Raw genomic sequence first — 18,124 nt, forward strand, 5'->3', positions numbered from 1 at the left:
TTGAGTCACTGCCTCGTTCTCAGACGCATATTTTCCCTCCTCGCAGTGCAATTAGGACTTTCACTAGTCTTTATTTATTTTTTCAATAAAATTTTAATGCTGCCTCTCCACGAAGCGGCCTGAGGCGGCTTTATTACAAAATATAAAAGTAATAAAAGCAAAACATGAAAAGATACGAGTTAACATCCAGCACTGGAAACCCCTCCCATCATGAAAACATAGCTGTGACTATTGGGGGGGACGACAACAATCAGACTGGGGGGGGGGGTAAAATAGCCGTTTCCAGGGTTAAAAACGGTCAGTCCCCCTTAATTAAAATCCTGGGTAGACAAAAATTTTTGAGCCTGATGCCTAAAAGAGCAACAGGGGCACTAGGGGAGCCTCAGAGAGAAAGGAATCTCCCAGGCAAGGTGTCCTTACTGAAAAAGCCCTGTCTTAGGGGCACAGAGAGCGGGGCTTGAGGGGCAGATCTCAGCTGGCAGGCTGGATACTATGGGAAGAGGGAATCCTTTGAAAGAGAACAGCCCAATAATTGGTTGAAGATGGTTGCTGGGCTGCAGTTTGTATAACCAGTGTTGCCAAACTCCAGCTGGAGCCTGTAGCTCTCCTGTTATGACTGATCTCCAGACCAGGGGGGGGGGGTGGACTATGGCATTGTATCCAACTGAGAGCCCTGCCCTCCCCATGCACCTTCCCCAATCACCAGGTATCTCCTAACCTAGAGCTGGCAGTGTTCTATAAATATAATCTATGCTGGTAGGCCACAGTCTTTACCCCTGTTTCATCTCCCCACTCCTATCTGTGTTACCTGCTTTGCCTTATGAAACATCTGAACCAAGATTGCTAAAGCTATGCAAAGTTAAGATTGACACTGCTAAGCCTTGTGCTTTTAGAGAGAGAGAGTTTTCTTATTTTCTCCCTACTTGGAACTGCTACTGGAACTATATTGCTTTTAAAAGCTCTTTACCTTCCTGAATAAAATTCAAATTTTACCTAAGGTGTGTTGCTGTGAGTTACTGGGCCAAGCCCAGGGTAAACTTGGCTTCCTTACATCAGGGTGGTTTGTTCTAGGATCTTAGGTCAAAGACTGGGGAACAAATCTCTGATCAAGGTGGGTCAGGCCTGACAAGGTAGGGGAGTCTCCAGCTTGTTCATGCAAACTTTCTGTGTTTGATGCTGAGCTGGCACGCTGACACTGTGGGTGTCAAAAAGTGTTTTCTAATCTTATGCCCTCCACTGAGGGTTCTGGTGTGGCAGTGGTTCTGGCTGAACAGTCATTTAACAGTATAACCACCTTGAAGAATTAAATTCAGAATGGCCTTCATGGGCTGGAGAACTGGAAACTTACCAACTGAAGTTCAACAGAGAGAACTGCAAAGTTCTAGGCCAGCCTTTCCCAACTTTTTTTACCATTGAAAACTCCCTGAAACATTCTTCAGGTTTCAAGAAACGCCAGAAGTGGTGCTATGGTAGAGAATAAGGTTGGGAAGCATACCTGTGTCCATGCCTACCTGGACCCCTCCCCTTCCCACAACTCCAGGCCCTTCATTGGCATTTTTGGGAAGGGGGGGCAGGTTGACATGACCATATATGCTCATATCATTTGGTAAATGTTTAACAAATTTTAAAAATATATTAAAATTAATTTCCACCCATTTCCAGAGCTGACAAGAAACCCCTGGCATTTCAGAAAACCCTGGTTGAGAAAGCCTGTTCTAGGCAAAAGGAATCAAGCACAGGCACGCGATGGGGGATACCCGGCTTGGTGGTAAAAGGTAAAGGCAAGCACTGAGTCATGTCTGACCCTTGGGATGACGCCCTCTAGCGTTTTCATGGCAGACTCAATACAGGGTGGTTTGCCAGTCCCTTCCCCACTCATTACCATTTTACCCCCCAGCAAGCTGGGTACTCATTTTACCGACCTCGGAAGGATGGAGGGCTGAGTCAACCTTGAGCCGGCTGCTGGGATTGAACTCCCAGCCTCATGGGCAGAGCTTCAGACAGCATTTCTGCCGCTTACCACTCTGCACCACAAGAGGCTCTGGTTTGGTGGTAGTACGTGTGAAAAAGATCTCTGTTGCAGTCGATTGTGTGCTGAATGTGGACCAGCTGTATGATGAAGCTGTCAAATGCAGGGTGGGGTTAATAAAGTTCTAGGCTGCATAAATAGAAGCATAGAAATCAGAAGAAACACTGTAGTGCAGGGGTAGTCAAACTGCGGCCCTCCAGATGTCCATGGACTACGATTCCCATGAGCCCCTGCCAGCGTTCGCTGTATTGTAGCGAATTGTAGTCCATGGACATCTGGGGGGGCTGCAGTTTGACTACCCCTGGTGTAGTGGGTCGAGATCCAGATTTGAATCCTCACTCTGCCACGGAAACTTGCAGGGTGACCTTGAGCCAGGCATATACTCTGCCTAGCCCACCTCACAGGGGTGTTGTGCTAACAGAATGGAGGAGGGCAGAATGTTGTAAGCAACTCTGGATCCCCAATGAGGAGAAAAGGGATTCTCAATGAAAACTCCCCAGGGGCTCCCCATCCTTTCCACTATCTCTTGCTTTAGTGGCCATAAGCTGTTCCCAATGTTGCTGTGAAAGCAAGGAACTGGATGTTTCCATTGACATGGGGCTGGCATTTTCCCTTACTCCTTTCTCTCCCCTTTCCTCTCAGTCTTCCTTGTGTGTGGCAAAGAGGCTTGGCCAGCTGATTTAACTTCAGGGCTTCTCAAAGGGCCCCTCTGCCGTCAAAAATTGAAAAAGGCTAGTATAAATGATGTGAATAAATAAATAAGAGTTCTGCTGTATTCTGCCAAATTGGCTCTCATCTGGAATGCCCTGCTCCATTCTTCTGGGTGACACAATTTCAGAAAGGCGGAGCAGACAAATTAGAACAGGTTCAGAGAAGGGTGGTGAGCATGCCCAGAGTCCAGGAGGGTCAATTCCAATTGAATGTCTAGAAAAGCTTCCTAGTCAGAGAGCTGTTTGAATGGTACCAGTTACCCTGGGGCAGTCCCCACTGAAGGTCTTGAAGCTGAGACTGGACAAGAACACTCTAGTTGTGGATTTCCTGCATTGCACAGAGAGTAAAACCAGACAGCTTATAAAATTCCTTCTAATTCCAGGATTCCCCAACATTCCCTTTTTCACAGCATCCATTTATTTGTTTGTTTGTTTATATTTAGACTTATATACTGCCACATCTCAGAGACTCACGGCAGTTTACAATAAAAGAATACAAACAACATGACCCTGAAAACCCCAATACATAATACGTGAAAGACATAAAGACGGCTCTTCATTGGAGTAATTTCCGATCTCCTCCCCCCTGTCCAGCTGCAGTCCGGAGTTCTTTTGTCCTGATCTTGGAAGTTCTAATCCTAGGGGATCCCCAGTTGGCTACTCCGGGACTTCCTGCGGGAAGTGGGCTAGATTCTCAAACAGAATCAAACTACAGTTCCCAAGATGCTTTATGAGGAACCCTGATAGGTAACCTAGTATAAAACTGATAAAAGTGTTTGCGGCACAGATAAGGCCTGCCATCATAGACAATGCAGTGCAAGAAACTTTGACCCACGGTTATTTCAGCCATGGCACCAGAGGCGTGAATGAGTCCTGCTGGATTCCTTTTCCTTGCCATAACTGTAACTGATTGTAAGCCTTTGGGGGCAGAGACACTAGGTAGAAATCAGACCTCGGTGATCACTCCCTAAGTACACGGCAGCCTCCCATGCAAGTTCCTCTTCCGATGACGGGATTCTCGGATGGACGATTGAGCCAGGCAAGTGTTCTCACGTTTTTGACTGCCCCTCTTTCTCTTTACACCTTTGGAAGACAGCACTGTTCATTCTTTGAATGTCCAGCCCAGGGGTAGTCAAACTGCGGCCCTCCAGATGTCCGTGGACTACAATTCCCAGAAGCCCCTGCCAGCATTTGCTGGCAGGGGCTTCTGGGAATTGTAGTCCATGGACATCTGGAGGGCCGCAGTTTGACTACCCTAGTCCAGCCCTACACATCTGAGTCCTCCCCTGGCAGCTGTTTTTAGTCTCCTATAATACAATCTGTGCATAAAACAAACCTGGTGGGCTCCTACTGCCGCCTTGTGGTGGCTGGCCGGCCATGCTCATTGCTGATGCAGAACACACCCATATTTGTCCAGGCTTCTGTTGCCGAGACCCACGGGGGTGTTCTGGCTGCCCAAAGCTGCCCGGTAGGGAACAGAGGGGCAAACGTGGAGACTGTGGCATAGCAGAGTTCCAGGATAGGCAGGTTGCATGCATGGAGGTTTCTGCAGAGGCTAGTGGGACATGGGTGGGGCCATGTTGACGAAGTGCCTCCACTTTTCTAGCCCTGTCTCATCCAGCTCCAGAAGAGCGTGTGGGGAGAACTAGTCCCTCATTTCCTAGGAGTGCTGGGATCTGACACACTGGGATGCAGAGGAAAGGACGCCCAGTAATGGGTTTAAACTACAAGTACAACGATATAGGCTAGATATCAGGGAAAAAATTTTCACAGTCAGAGTAGTTCAGCAGTGGAATAGGCTGCCTAAGGAGGTGGTGAGCTCCCCCTCACTGGCAGTCTTCAAGCAAAGGCTGGATACACACTTTTCTTGGATGCTTTAGGATGCTCTGGGCTGATCCTGCGTTGAGCAGGGGGTTGGACTAGATGGCCTGTCTGGCCCCTTCCAGCTCTATGATTCTGGGATACCATAACAGGTCATTTCTGTGCCCACAGCTGGGTTTTGTCAACTTCCAAGTAGGAGCAAGAAAAAAAAGACCTATCCTTAAGGCATTAGGCAACAATAAAGAATGTTTTCAAGCAATGTCCTTTCTTGAGTTTCCTTTTAGCTTATTTCATTCCAACATTTTTGTTTGATTGCTGGTATTTGTGCTTATAGGTTGTGAAACAAATATACTGAGGTTAATTGTACTTAAAAGAAGAGAGGTGTGGTATGAGCATGGATGAGTTATTTGACTTGTAACAAAGCTTAAAATGATTTGTTAATTGTGATGGTGTATAACTTAGGCCTTGCCAGTGAGGAAAAGATAGTAGAAATCAGAGTTTATCTGGAAAGCCGTTCTGGCTGGCGTCCTTGGAATGAAATGAACTGAAAGTAAGCTCAAGAAGGGACATTGTTTGAAAACATTCTTTGTTATTGTTTAATGCCATAAGGATAGGTCTGTCTTTCTTATTCCCAGTTATCTGAGACTGTCCTGTGTTTATCCTATTTTAACTTCCAAGTAGGGTCTGGAGATTTCCTGGGATTATAGCTGATTGCCAGACTACATACACCCCTTTGCTTATTTATTTAAAACCTTTATTCCATTTCTCCTTGAAAAAATGGCTGTTTTGGAAAACATAGCAGTCTACCCTACCAAAGTCCCTCCGCTCTCCTGGGTTCCCACCCTCAGATATTTCCGAACCTGGAGTCAGCAACCCTAATTCACACATCTGCCCCGTGGATGCAAAGGAAACGCACTGGGGTGAGTTTAAAATACAGGACTTCTGCTGCCCTTTTGGGCTACCACAGCACCTTTCCTCGTGTCTTAATTGGGCTAATGGGTTAGTAGTTCCCTCAGAAACTCAGCAGACTCAAAGTGGTCCCTGAAAATGAACCCATGAAAGATCTTGAAATCCTTGAGAGCCAGTTTGGTGTAGTGGTTAGGAGTGCAGACTTCTAATCTGGCATGCTGGGTTTGATTCTGCACTCCCCCACATGCAGCCAGCTGGGTGACCTTGGGCTCGCCACAGCACTGATAAAGCTGTTCTGACTGAGCAGTGATATCAGGGTTCTTTCAGTCTCACCCACCTCACAGGGTGCCTGTTGTGGGGAGAGGAAAGGGAAGGCGAATGTAAGGATTCCAGTTTTTCTTTCTTTTTTGGGGGGGGGGCATCATCTGGACATGGGATCTGGGTCACTGTGGGTGGGCAGGTCATTGTGAGATTCCTACCTTGTGCAGGGTGGGTTGGACTAAATGAGCTGGGAGGTTCCTTCCAACGGCATGATTCTATGATTCTTATGCAAAAAGCGGTGCTGTCAGGACACAGGAGGCAATAGGTAACAAATTGGGATTCATTAACAAGCGGGAATTCATTAACAAGTTCAGCGGTGCTCTTTGTGCCCAGAGAAGTGCTTGGGGGTTTGAGAGCAGGCAGGTTGTCTTGCTGGAACAGTGCAAAGGTCCATCATGCTCCACCAGATGATGGCCCTGTGTGTGTGTTGCTCCAGGAGCTTTGTTTCCATACAGTGAGGCTCCAGCAAGCATTTTGGGTTGGCCCTCTTGGATTGTATTTTTGTGCTCCAGATCCTCTTGCTGCCTCCTCTTGCATGCAGCCTTCCAACCCGCAAGCTGCCTTCCAGCTGACAATGAAAGCCCTGCCAGGAAAGTTGCCAACCTGGAGGTTTCCTCCTCTGGAGGAAAAGGCTTCTTTGGAGGGCTGACTTTATGGCTGGAACCCTTCCCAGGTCCCTCTCCAAAACCTGCCCTCTCTAGGCTCCATCTCCAAATCTCCAGGAATTCCCCAGTCCAGGGTTGGCCACCCTACCAGCCACAAGTAGCCACACCCTACTACTTGTAGGGTTGGCCACCCTGGACTTGTAGGGTTGGCCACACCCTACTTGTAGGGTTGGCCACCCTGGACTTGTAGGGTTGGCCACACCCTACTACGCCAGTTTAGTGTAGTGTTTAGGAGTGCGGACTTCTAATCTGGCGAGCCGGGTTCAATTCTGCACTCCCCCACATGCAGCTAGCGGGGTGACCTTGGGTTTGCCATGGTGCTGATAAGGCACCTCACAGGGTGTCTGTTGTGGGGAGAGGAAAGGGAAGGTGATTGTACGCCGCTTTGAGCCTCCTTCGGGTAGAGAAAAGCGGCATAGAAGAAACAAATCTTTTTCTTCTTCAGCCAGTGTTTATTTAAGATGTACATTTAACATAGATGGAGACTTTGATGGAAGCCCACAGGTAGGGTCCTTTACAGATGCCGTGCTAACACAGCTTTCTTTAAATTCATTACAGGTTTTCCATCTCAGGGCATAGGCCCCAAAGGGCAGCCTCCACTCCTTCAGCTGAGGGATGGGGACAGTGACTCCAAAGTAGCCATTTTCTTAAGAGGAGCTGATTTATGCCATTTGGAGAACACCTGGAAGTTGGTGACCCTGTTCATTGGGCCCTTTTCCTGCTATCTTTCCTCTGTGTCAGTTCTTCTCTGTTGTGGATCTTGACTCAGGTCTCTTTGCAGAGCGTCCTTCTGGTTAACAGCCTGCCTCAACCCAGGTCTGCTGTAGGGAAAAGGGGGGAAACGTGCCTCAATGGCATGAACTTGGTTAAAGATTAAGGCAACGTGAAACATTCATTTGGACCACATTTCTCTCTTCAGGTGCAGATATTCCGGGAGCGCCCTGCTTCTCAGGTGTCATGTCCAGTGTGGAATTCGCTGCAGGATGGCTTTCTGGTAAGGCCTACGTTCCCCCCTACTCAACAGCCCCTTCCTCAAAAGGGGATGGAGCCTGGCTCAGGAAACGAGGTGGGACTGGATGGTTATTTGCATCCTGCCTTGAAGATGCATCAGACACCCACCCATGACCTCTGTGGAGGCCTGCTTGTGGAGACCTCTCTTCTGGAGTAGTCAGTAGTTGGAGAACAGATTTGAGTTGGTTCCACTTCAAGGAATGCTCCCCCCGTCCTTGGCCTGCCAAACGTTTTCTACCACAGATTTCAATTTCCATCAGGGAAATGCGCTTGAGGCAGAAGCTTCCTTGGGAGGTGGTGGGTTCTCCATCTCTGGAAATTTTTAAACAAAGGCTAGATAGCCAGCTGACAGAGAGGCTGATTCTGTGAAGGTTCAGGGGGGTGGCAGATGAGCTATAGGGTTGTGAGTGTCCTGCATAGTGCAGGGGGTTGGACTAGATGACCCATGAGGTCCCTTCCAACTCTATTATTCTATGATTCTATGATTCTAAGTCTCCCTTATTCCTGTTTCATCGGTGAGAGGGCCCCATGGCCACTCAGAGGTTATGGGGCTGAGGCAGCCTTTAAACTCAATAAAACGCTCTGGTAAAGATTGCTAGCTCCAGGTTCAGAAATCCTTGGAGATTTGGGGGTGAATCCTGGGGAGGGGAAGAGGACACAGGAACACCACAGAATCCCCCCTTTGAAGAAGCCAGGAAAACTGACCTCTGCCATCTGGAGTAATTTGAGGAGATCTTCAGTCCCTGCCCTCACATTTGCCCTGGATTCATGGGCACACACTAGAGTTTTCAAGCAGCTTGGGAGAAGGAGACCATGAATTGGCAAATGGCAATTTTCTATCGGCTCCATCTCTATTGATTTTGTTGTCTTAAAAAATAAGTTTTTAAACTTTGTTGATTATACTGGCTGTTTTATGTACTTTCAGACCCAATTGGGGTTGAAAGGTGCTAGGTCTAAAGTTTCCTATTGTATGGTGCATATTTTGGTTTCTAAGAATAGCCTATGGGCTTTGTGTATGTTTTTAATTTTATAAATTTAAAAGCTATGCACAATAAATGTTGATATAATTTTATTATTCAGATTGTACTGACATCCACCTATAGGGTCTGAATCCTTTTTCAGTTAGTTATTTTTATCATTGATCTTCAGTCCCCACCTGGAAGCAGCACCCCCCAGGGACCCCCACTAACCCCTCTTTCTTTTTGCTGCAGGGGCAGCCGGGCTGGTTCTTGGGCACCCCGTGGATACTGTGAAGGTGACTTGTGGAAATTGTGCAGGGGAGAAAGAGGGAGGGTCCCTACGGGGAAGGCCAAAGGGGAAAGATGCCAGCTGGAGAGAAAATGGGGGTTGAAGCATCGGTGCTTTGAGGAAACCTGGAATTCGTTACCACCATGGGGTGAAAACGGCGCTAGTCGCCCTGACGGATGGCCTCTGCTCTGAGCTATATGGAAGGGCGGTATAGAAATCGAATGAATGAATGAATGAATGAATGAATGAATGAATGAATGAATGAATATATATCCTGTCTAAACTGCTGACATGGTGCTTGGTGTGGTGGTTAAGAACGGTGGCTTCTAATCTGGTGAGTCAGGTTTGATTCCCCACTACTCCTCCACATGCAGCCAGCAGGCAAGATATAAAAACTAGGGCTAGTCACAGCACTGATAAAACTGCTCTGATGGAACAGTTCTGTCAGAGCTTTCTTGGTCCTACCTACTTCACAGGGTGTCTGTTGTGGGGAGAGGAAGGGAAGACGATTGTAAGCTGCTTTGAGACTCCTTCAGGTAGAGAAAAGCAGCATGAAAAAATCCTCCTCCTCCTCCTCCTCCTCCTCCTCCTCCTCCTCCTCCTCCTTCTTCTTCTTCTTCTTCTTCTTCTTCTTCTTCACTAGGCTGGGATGGGATGATCTGGGCCTTCAGCAGGCCCTGTCCTGCCCAACTGCATTGCCTTGGGTGATCTGCAGTGGCAATATTACCAATTCCCAGTACAGAAGGTCACACACCACTTTGAACCTGGGCTGCCTTTCCCCAGCCAGGAACAGTTTTCCTGATTCCACCCCACCCTCCTCACTCTACCAACTCTGTCCTGTTTCAGGTGCGGCTGCAGACGCAAGCTGGTTACCGCGGCATCTTGGACTGCGTGGTCAGGACGTACCGCAATGAAACGGTTTGCATGCATCGAACGGGGCCGGGTCTCCCTCTCCAGAGGCATGAAGCTGGCACTAAAAGGGTGCCAGGTGCAGCCCGTACAAAAGAGGAGCCTCAGATAGCCAAGTGCTGAAGCCCAGAACGGAGGGAGCAGACAATGAATGCAGAGGAGTGGGTGGTGTCTGGCGGCAGGGCCTTTTCACATTCCCTCTTTTACTGTACCAAGCCCTCTGTTTCTGTACTTGAATCTTTTAAAAACCAGGGGAATGGTCAGTATCTTATCTCTCCCTTTGCCCGGCTGACCATTAGGGAGACCCGTGAACCTCAGAGCCAGCTTGAGCTGACTCCCCCTGTGGATGGGGTTGCCAACCTCCAGGTAATAACCAAAGGTCTCCTGGCTTTGCCTCCTGACATGATGTGCATTTGGATACATTACTCCTGGGTCTTCTGCATTCATTCACATGTGGTCCATCACCCTGAACATGTGGTCCATTACCCTCTGTACATAGCCATGTCCGGGTGCCAGACAGTGGGGACAAATGAGGGAGGGTCATCCACACACAGCCTCATTCGGGGCTTCTCCACCTGGGAAAAGGTGACGAGGACCTTTGATGTGAAGCATTTCGTGCTTTAAGCTCAACCTTCCCTTCGAGGCTCTGAGCGGCTGCCATGGCTGGGGTCTCTTCCTGCCACGTGCCAGCTGGATCCCATAATGTCCTCTTGCTGCTAAACCTCTTGCGAGGGAGGATGTGGGAGCTGGGCTCTGGCCAGGGCTGGGCACGCAGGGCCTGGACTAATCTCTGATGCTCTCCAAGGCAACCCAAACTGTGTGCAGAGGAAAGCCAGAGACAGTGCCTTGGAGAACAGAAGTGCCAGTTTCCTGTGTTTTCTCCTCTCCTGCTGCTTGTGGGGAGGAAGAGGGGGAGAGACCAGAGTCCTGCCCCTAGGTTGGCTGCTCAGTACCTCCCTTTCCCTCCTGAGCTTCCCTAGGCATTACAGGTCACGTCACAGTAAGGGACAGTATATACCTCAAATGAATGAATGAATGAATGAATGAATGAATGAATGAATGAATGAATGAATGAATGAATGAATGAATGAATGAATGAATTCAGCAGCCATTAGGATTTGAGCCGGCTCCCAAATCCTCGGCTTTGTTTGTTTGTTTGTTTTGTTTTGTTTATTATTAGATTTTTATACTGCCCTCCCATACGGCTCAGGGTGGTTCACATAAAACATTGCAGGGGTAACACATAGAACATTCTAACAAATAACACAGTCATATGTAGGATTATATAGGATCCTGTTGTCTGGTGGACACGGTCTTTGAAGGCTGCCCGTTTCCCCTTCTGCTTCTCCCTTGCAGCTCCTCGGCTTCTTCAAAGGCATGAGTTTCCCGCTGCTCAGTGTGGCCATGGTCAACTCCATCTCGTTTGGGGCCTACAGCAATGCCCTGCTGTACCTCAGCAACACCCACCACCGGGACCGTCACTCCAACCCCCCCAGCTACACCCATATCTTTGCGGCCGGCTGCTTCTCAGGACTGGTGCAAGTAAGGGATGGGTTGTCCTCTGGATTAGGTGCGTGGAAGGGAGGCTTTCTCAACAGGGGTTTCGTGGAACCCTGCGGTTTTGCCAATTGGGTGGGAGTTAATGAATTTTAAAAATATTTAACAACAACAACAAGCCTTGAATAGCATATAAAAGTACAATATAAGAAGGGAAAGTGAAAAGGATCCACTGCTAGTAAGAACAAAGATCATGCTTTAGACATAATACATTCACGATTTCCCATGACAAGATATAAAAACTTTGCAACTGGTTCAATTATATCAGGGTTCTGGGATGTCAAAAGAAACTGAGTCTTTGGGTGATATGACCATATATGGTTCTGTTGACCCCCCCCCAATGGCCAATGGTGGGCCTGGAGGGGGGTGGGAAGGGGAAAAGCCCCAGTCGTAAAAATCCTTGCTGGCCAAGACTCATTTCCCCTGGAAGTATCTGGAGTCCAGAGAGATAAGTACTCTCATTTTAATTGCATTTGGGGTGTGTGTGTGTGTGTGTGTGTGGGTGGGTGGGGGGGGGGGAACACAGAGTGGCAGATGCCTACCCCTGCTCTGTTTACAACCTCATTTGCCTGGAAAACCCCTTGCTGGAATTGCTGTAAGTCAGCCGTGACTTGGCAGCACCTGCATACTCAGAAAGGGTAACCAGCTATTACTGCCGTCCTCTGTGTTGCTGCAGGCTGTGGTCCTGGCCCCCGTGGATCTTGTCAAAGTCCGGCTACAGAACCAGACCCACCCTTATAGCCGCGGCACCCTGCCGGCAGAGGCCCAGCCGTTGTACAGGGGCCCGGTGCACTGCGCTGCCAGCATCCTGCAGAAAGAGGGTGTCCCAGGCCTGTTCCGAGGCTCTTTGGCGTTGGTGCTGCGTGACACGCCCACCATAGCGATGTACTTCATGACTTATGTGGGTCTCTGCAGAGGGATGACTGCGGAAGGGCAGGAACCAGGTGAGGGGCGAGGCGGATCCTAAGGGGGAGGGCAGTTGGCTGGGACAAGTCTGGTCTCCCCTGGCTTTTGCTTTTGAATACCCAATGAAATGTAAGGTCACTAGGGAAGGGGAGAATGATAGGAAGGAGACAATCCTGATTTCAGGATGGAGGGAAAGGGAGATGGAGAGAATGTATCAATGGGATATTAAGAACGTATTGAATCAGGCCAGCACTCTGTGTCACACAAGTGGCCAAAACCCTGGTGGCATCAGGGAGTCCACTGGCAGGGCCAGAACTCCAGAAGCCCTCCCACCGTGCCCCCCACCCCAAGCACCAAGGATACAAAGAAATATATGATGGAGGATACAAAACTTGCTGAAAATCCCTGGCCCCGGAGAAATTAAACTGGCCTCAACAAGAGCCATGATTTTTCCGGCCCTGGCACAGACCTGGTGGAACATTCTCCCAAGTAAGATCAGGGCTCTGCAGGACTTAAAACAGCCTGCATAATTTTGTAAATTTCTGGCATGTCACCGCTCAATTGTCGTTTCTCCAAGCTGAAGAACCCTAACCTCTTTAACCATTATTCGTAGGGAAAACGTTGCATCCCCTTAATTATTTTAGTTGTGCCTTTTTTGCCCCATTTCCAGTGTTATAATACCTTTTTTAAGGTGTGGAGACCAGAATTATACACAGGGCCATTTCGCACGGCTTCAAAATAGCACAATGGTTGCTAATTGGAAACGCTACTAATTTGCCATAACCCACGACGTCGTAGACAATCTGCAACAATCCTGAAACCAACCCGCCAAAAGCGCTTCGTTGTGGCGCTTTCAGGGGAATCCAGAAAAGTGGATTCACCCTCCGGATAGCGATACACTCCTGCAACCAATCTGCAACACTAGCGCTAAAGACCTGTGCGTTACCATTGTAGCTGGTTCTTCAAAGTCCCTCCCCCTGGATCTCTCCTCCAAACTTCCGGCGAAGCGATCGCCATTTTTTTTTCTCGGAGCGAGCGGGGATAAACGCACCGGCGAGCCTCTTTCTGTTTAGAGGCTTCCCTGGCTTCAGTCCTTCACCTTTAGTCACTAAGCACAAACCACTTAAAAGCCCGTTTGCTGAAATAAAGTCCCTTTATTTTATACACATAAATTCAGCCGAAAATCGAGCCCGTGAGAAGGGGGGGGGGGGATTTTTTTTTATCACTCGAGGCAGCGTGCAAACGATCATACAATCAAACGATAGCTCACATTAGGCAGCTGGATGGGTCTCTCCGTAGCAACGAATCTACACAGATTCGTTGCTATGGGTCTGTTTTTTTTAAAAAAAACCTTCCTTAAAGGGAAAGCGGCTGTTTGGGAGCATGCTAACGGCTGCCCATTGGCTGCTTGACGGCCAGGGGCGGGACGAGCTTGGCAATAGCGCTTCCTTTCTAGCGATTTCTGCCGAGACCGGAAGCCTGTGGGAAACGCTAAAAAACGCAACTGATTCCACTACAAAGCCAGGTGTGCAAAACGACGAATTCCACTATTTTAAATGGCGATTTTTCATTCCGCAAACAATTTGCAACAAAGATCCCCGTGCGAAATGGCCCACAGTATTCCTTATGAGGCTGCACCATAGATTTCTACAGGGGCCTTATGAAACTGGCGGATTTGTTTTGAATTCCTTCCCTAATAATCCCCAGCGTGAGTTGACCTTTTCAGTGAGTTATCTACCACAACTCCAAGATCTCTCTCCTAGTTCATTAATGCCAGTTCGGACCCCATCATTGTACATTTATAGTTGAGATTTTTGTCTTCAATATGCATTACTTGGCACTCGCCTGTGTTGAACCTAATTGGCCACTCACCCAGCCTTGCCAGATCCCTCTGGAGCAGGGGTAGTCAAACTGTGGCCCTCCAGATGTCCAGGCTCCTGGGAATTCCAGGCTCCTGGGAATTGTAGTCCATGGACATCTGGAGGGCCGCAGTTTGACTACCCCTGCTCTGGAGTTTCTCACATCCCTCCGTGGTTCTCACTGCCCTGAACAACTTAGTGTCATCTGCAAACTACTTCACTGTTTACTCCCAACTCCAAATAATGAATGAACAAGTTAAAAAGCACCAGACCAAGTACTGAGCTCTGTTTACCACCTTCCAGTGTGATCACTGCCCACTTTTTGTTTCCTGTTAATCTTCCAGTTTTTAATCCACAAAAGGTCTTAGGAGCCTTTGATAAGGAAATGTTTCAAAAGCTTTAGGGAAGTTTAAATCTATTGGGACATCCTTGCCCAAGACCCTAAAAGCTTAGTGAGACAAGACCTTCCCTTGCAGAGGCCATGCTGATTCTTCCTTGTTAGCTTTTGTTAATCAGTGTGCTTACTTATTCTGTCTTTAATAACCAATTCTACCAACTTACCTGGTATCAGCATTAGACTAACTGGCCTGTAATTTCCCAGATCTCCTCTGGAACCTTAAAAAAAAAAGATGGAGGTTCCATTAGCTTGGGAATAGTGGCAGATTTTAGTGACAGACTGCAGATTTTTGTCAGGAAATCCACAAGTTCACATTTGTGGTCTTTCAGCACTCCTGGACATATGCCATCCAGGCCTGGTGGTTCTCCCTTTGAGGATGGAGAACGGAAGGGGAGGAAACTCAGTGGGGAATAATGCCATATCATGCCATACATCAGCCTCTTAGTCAGATGGCTATCCAGCCTCTGTTTTAAAAGTTCTACATCTTTGGAAATTTTTAAACAGAGGCTGGATAGCTATCTGACGGAGAGGCTGATTCTGTGAAGATTCAAGGGGGTGGCAGGTTACAGTGGATGAGCGAGAGGGGTGTGAGTGTCATGCATAGTGCAGGGGGTTGGACTAGATGACCCAGGAGGTCCCTTTCAACTCTATGATTCTGTTGTTAGGGTTGGGAGTGTCCTGCATAGTGCAGAAGGTTGGACTAGATGACCCAGGGGGTATCTTCCAACTCTATGAGTCTATGATTCTACCATCCCCCTTCTAAAGCAGTCATTTTCTCCAAGAGAAGTGGAAAAAACGTGTTATGAAAATAAATAAGCAAATAATAAATAAACAGGCCATCTATGTAGTCTGGAGTTCAGCTATTATTCCAGTTGATGTCCAGCCCACACCTGGAGGCTGGCCACCCTAGAATTTCTCCCTCCCTCCCTCCCTGAATGCATTCCCACTCCCATCTGGGATCAGGACTTCCAGGCTGGGCTCGGTTCCATTTTACAAAGTCAGCGGGTTCTGGAAGAAGACAATTCCACCCCTCCCGAAGCACAAGCACAATTTTTAGTTATGATGTACGGCTCAGAAAGCTCCCTGAAAAATGAACACTGCAGAAAACCACAAAGACTTTGAATACGTAACTGTAAATTGGAATTGCGGTATATGTTCAGCCAGTGGGTAGCGATAGCTTTTTCCCTGGCAAAGTTTTCAGCGTAAGCATCGTAAACCAAATCCAGCAGTTCTGTCGGCAGGCATCTTTTCAGAGCAGACCAAAGAAATGAACGGCAGCTGAGGTGCAGAGGCTTCCCTGCTCTCATGTGTCTCTGTGCTCCCTGTTTCCCCAGGCAATTGTTTTGAAGGTTGGGTTAGGAAGGCTTGGCTGCCAGATGAGAGCGCCCTGGAAAATCAGGTCACATGCAAGTTGTTTGTCCCAGCTTTTGACACACCTGTTAGTGGGGAGCAGGTTTTTCTCCTATTCCTTCTGTGCATCTCCCAGCCTGCTCCCTCCCGCCCCCCAGTCATCCCTGCAATCTTTCCCAAGCCTACTCTGCTTGAGGGTCTTCATCTGGATCTTCCCATGAATGCCACTTTCCATGCCTCGGTCCCCCGCAGTGGGGTGCTCCTTTTCTTTGCTTTTAAACTAGCAATTGACATATCGTTATAATATTATAGCAATCTGTCTATCAAGTTCTCTGCTTTTCATTTTTTTCTAAAAGAGTTGCCAGCCTGTTTCATTGAGGAGATATAAGGGGAAATGCATACCTCAGCCACAAAAGGGGCTGTCGATACCGGTGAAAACTGGGACTTCAGAAAACCTGACCAATTGTTATAACCATAAAACAATATGCCAATTGCAGATTTTTAAAAAAAACAACTTTAAAAGCCCTCCCGGGTGGTACAGGGTGGAAATGACTGCTAGAGGGAACTACAGCGGGAAAAATGGATGAGATCTTGCCCCACAGAAGCTCCAAGGGTGCTGCACTCTCAGCTGCACAGGAGCAACAGGGATAACCACACAAGCTCATCATCATGTGGAGAACCCCTTATTTTAGTATGACTTGCCTTATTCACCGCTATACACGCAGAGAGGATGTGCCGATCCTCTCTCTTCCAAAGTCCACATTGCCATACATGCTCAAAAGAATTCCCTTTCCCCCTTGCTGCGGAACCATCTTCTCCAACCTCTTATTCAAGAAGGGAGCTAGCTATCAGGAGATCCATCTCCTGACAACTAGCTCCCATTAAGGAAATCGACAGTCATTAAAAAACGTCCATGTCCTTTTGACTTTAGACCAGCGGCCTCCTGCAGCAGCACCACCACCTTTTGGAGGAATCTGCTCCGGTCCTCCTCGCTATCAAGACCTCATTCTCTCCCCTTCCTCAATCCTTCGTCTCTCCCACTCCAGGCCCGGTAACGGTGCTGCTGGCTGGCGGCTTTGCTGGAAGTGTTTCGTGGGCCTTGGCCACCCCCATGGATGTGGTGAAGGCTCGCTTGCAAATGGACGGGATGAAGGGGAAGGAGTACCGGGGGATCTTCCACTGCATCCTCACCAGTGGCCGGCAGGAAGGTCTGCAGGTGTTCCTGAAGAGCCTTGCCCTAAACAGCTTCCGTGCTTTCCCTGTGAATGCAGTCACCTTCTTGAGTTACGAGTGCATCCTCAAACTTGTCGGCTGAACTCTGTGGCCGCCGTGACTCAACTCTACCTCACCCCGTGGGAATGGAGTAGCACTCCCAGACAGGCTTGTGCTGTGACTTCTTGCTGCACAGAAACCTGTGGAGAAGAAAACAAGAGGCCTGCGGTCCCTTCTGTTCCAGCATCCTGTCTCACACAGTGGCCAGCCAACCAGTTCCTCTGGAGGGAAAAGGGGGCACAGAACAGAGACTGAGGCCTTCCCCTGACGTTGCCTCCTGGCACAGGCTTTCAGAGGCTCACGGCCTCTCTATTTGGAGGCTGCCTTTGCTCACCGTGGCTGGGAGCTACCGATGGGCCTCTCCTCCCTGAATCTGTGGTTGTTATGTGCGAAGTCGTGTCCGACCCATCGCGACTCCATGGACAATGATCCTCCAGGCCTTCCTGTCCTCTACCATTCCCCGGACTCCGGGGAATCTGTGGCAACCCCCTCATTATGACGTTCATTGGCAGTGAATCCCACAATTGAATTTCTCATTGAATGAAGGCGTATTTATTTTGTTCCGTCCTCAAGTAGCTGATTGTCAACTTCATTGGTGGCCTGCGAAGTTTAGTATTATGGGAGTGGGAGAGAAAATGATCTCTAGTCACCTCGTTCATGCCTGATTTTACAAACTTCTATCATGCCCCCCCCCTCCCTGGTCATCTTTTTGGAACCAGCTCGATCTGAGCAGTGTGGAGGCCCAACAAGATTTAGGGATTATGAGCTCTCTGGAGTCAACTTTCCTTTCGCATCTGACAAATGGAGGTTTGGATGCTCTCAAAAGATCATACCCTGAAAATCTTGTTGGCCTTTAAGGTGCTACTGGACACATATGGATAGTCCAACACATCTGTCCTCTGAAACCTGTTCTCACCAGGCTGTGATCGCAGGGGCTGATGGGAATTGTAGTCCATGGACACTTGCAGAGGCACAGTTTGGCTACCCCTGGTTTAGCCTTTCCTTACAGGAATGTGACTTGAACCTTTTAATCATCTTGGTTGCTGCCTTCTGTACTTTCTCTCCTTCTCTGCAGTATCTTTCTTGAGATACTTATGTATTTATTTATCATATATGGCAGGGTCACATACAGGGAGAAGAGTTGTTTTTTTATACCCCAC

The 18,124-nt window shown here is 48.4% G+C and overlaps 1 protein-coding gene across 2 annotated transcripts; it reads left to right on the forward strand.

The window, feature by feature from the left end:
- Positions 1 to 5,428: 5,428 nt before the first annotated feature.
- Positions 5,429 to 17,531, forward strand: SLC25A45 (solute carrier family 25 member 45). 2 transcript variants are annotated; one of them, XM_077327623.1, is made up of 8 exons: positions 5,429 to 5,480; positions 7,014 to 7,271; positions 7,375 to 7,449; positions 8,678 to 8,721; positions 9,561 to 9,632; positions 10,980 to 11,165; positions 11,857 to 12,124; positions 16,739 to 17,531. In XM_077327623.1, exons 3-8 carry the CDS (start codon positions 7,413 to 7,415, stop codon positions 17,005 to 17,007), a joined length of 876 nt encoding a protein of 291 aa, XP_077183738.1. In that variant the 5' UTR covers positions 5,429 to 5,480; positions 7,014 to 7,271; positions 7,375 to 7,412; the 3' UTR covers positions 17,008 to 17,531. The 2 variants fall into 2 exon arrangements, with proteins under 2 accessions (XP_077183738.1, XP_077183748.1); XM_077327633.1 differs by lacking the exon at positions 5,429 to 5,480 and having other exon boundaries at positions 6,906 to 7,271.
- The last annotated feature ends 593 nt before the right edge of the window (positions 17,532 to 18,124 follow it).

The sequence above is a fragment of the Paroedura picta genome, chromosome 1, assembly GCF_049243985.1.
Source record: "Paroedura picta isolate Pp20150507F chromosome 1, Ppicta_v3.0, whole genome shotgun sequence".
Taxonomy (NCBI): domain Eukaryota; kingdom Metazoa; phylum Chordata; class Lepidosauria; order Squamata; family Gekkonidae; genus Paroedura; species Paroedura picta.

What these genes read in the sequence shown, in the direction of transcription:
- SLC25A45 (XM_077327623.1), top strand. Translation starts at nt 7,413, where the DNA reads ATGTCCAGTGTGGAATTCGCTGCAGGATGGCTTTCTG. An exon ending in CGCTGCAGGATGGCTTTCTG is followed by an intron (nt 7,450 to 8,677) that starts GTAAGGCCTACG and finishes TTTTTGCTGCAG; the next exon opens with GGGCAGCCGGGCTGGTTCTT. An exon ending in GGACGTACCGCAATGAAACG is followed by an intron (nt 9,633 to 10,979) that starts GTTTGCATGCAT and finishes TCTCCCTTGCAG; the next exon opens with CTCCTCGGCTTCTTCAAAGG.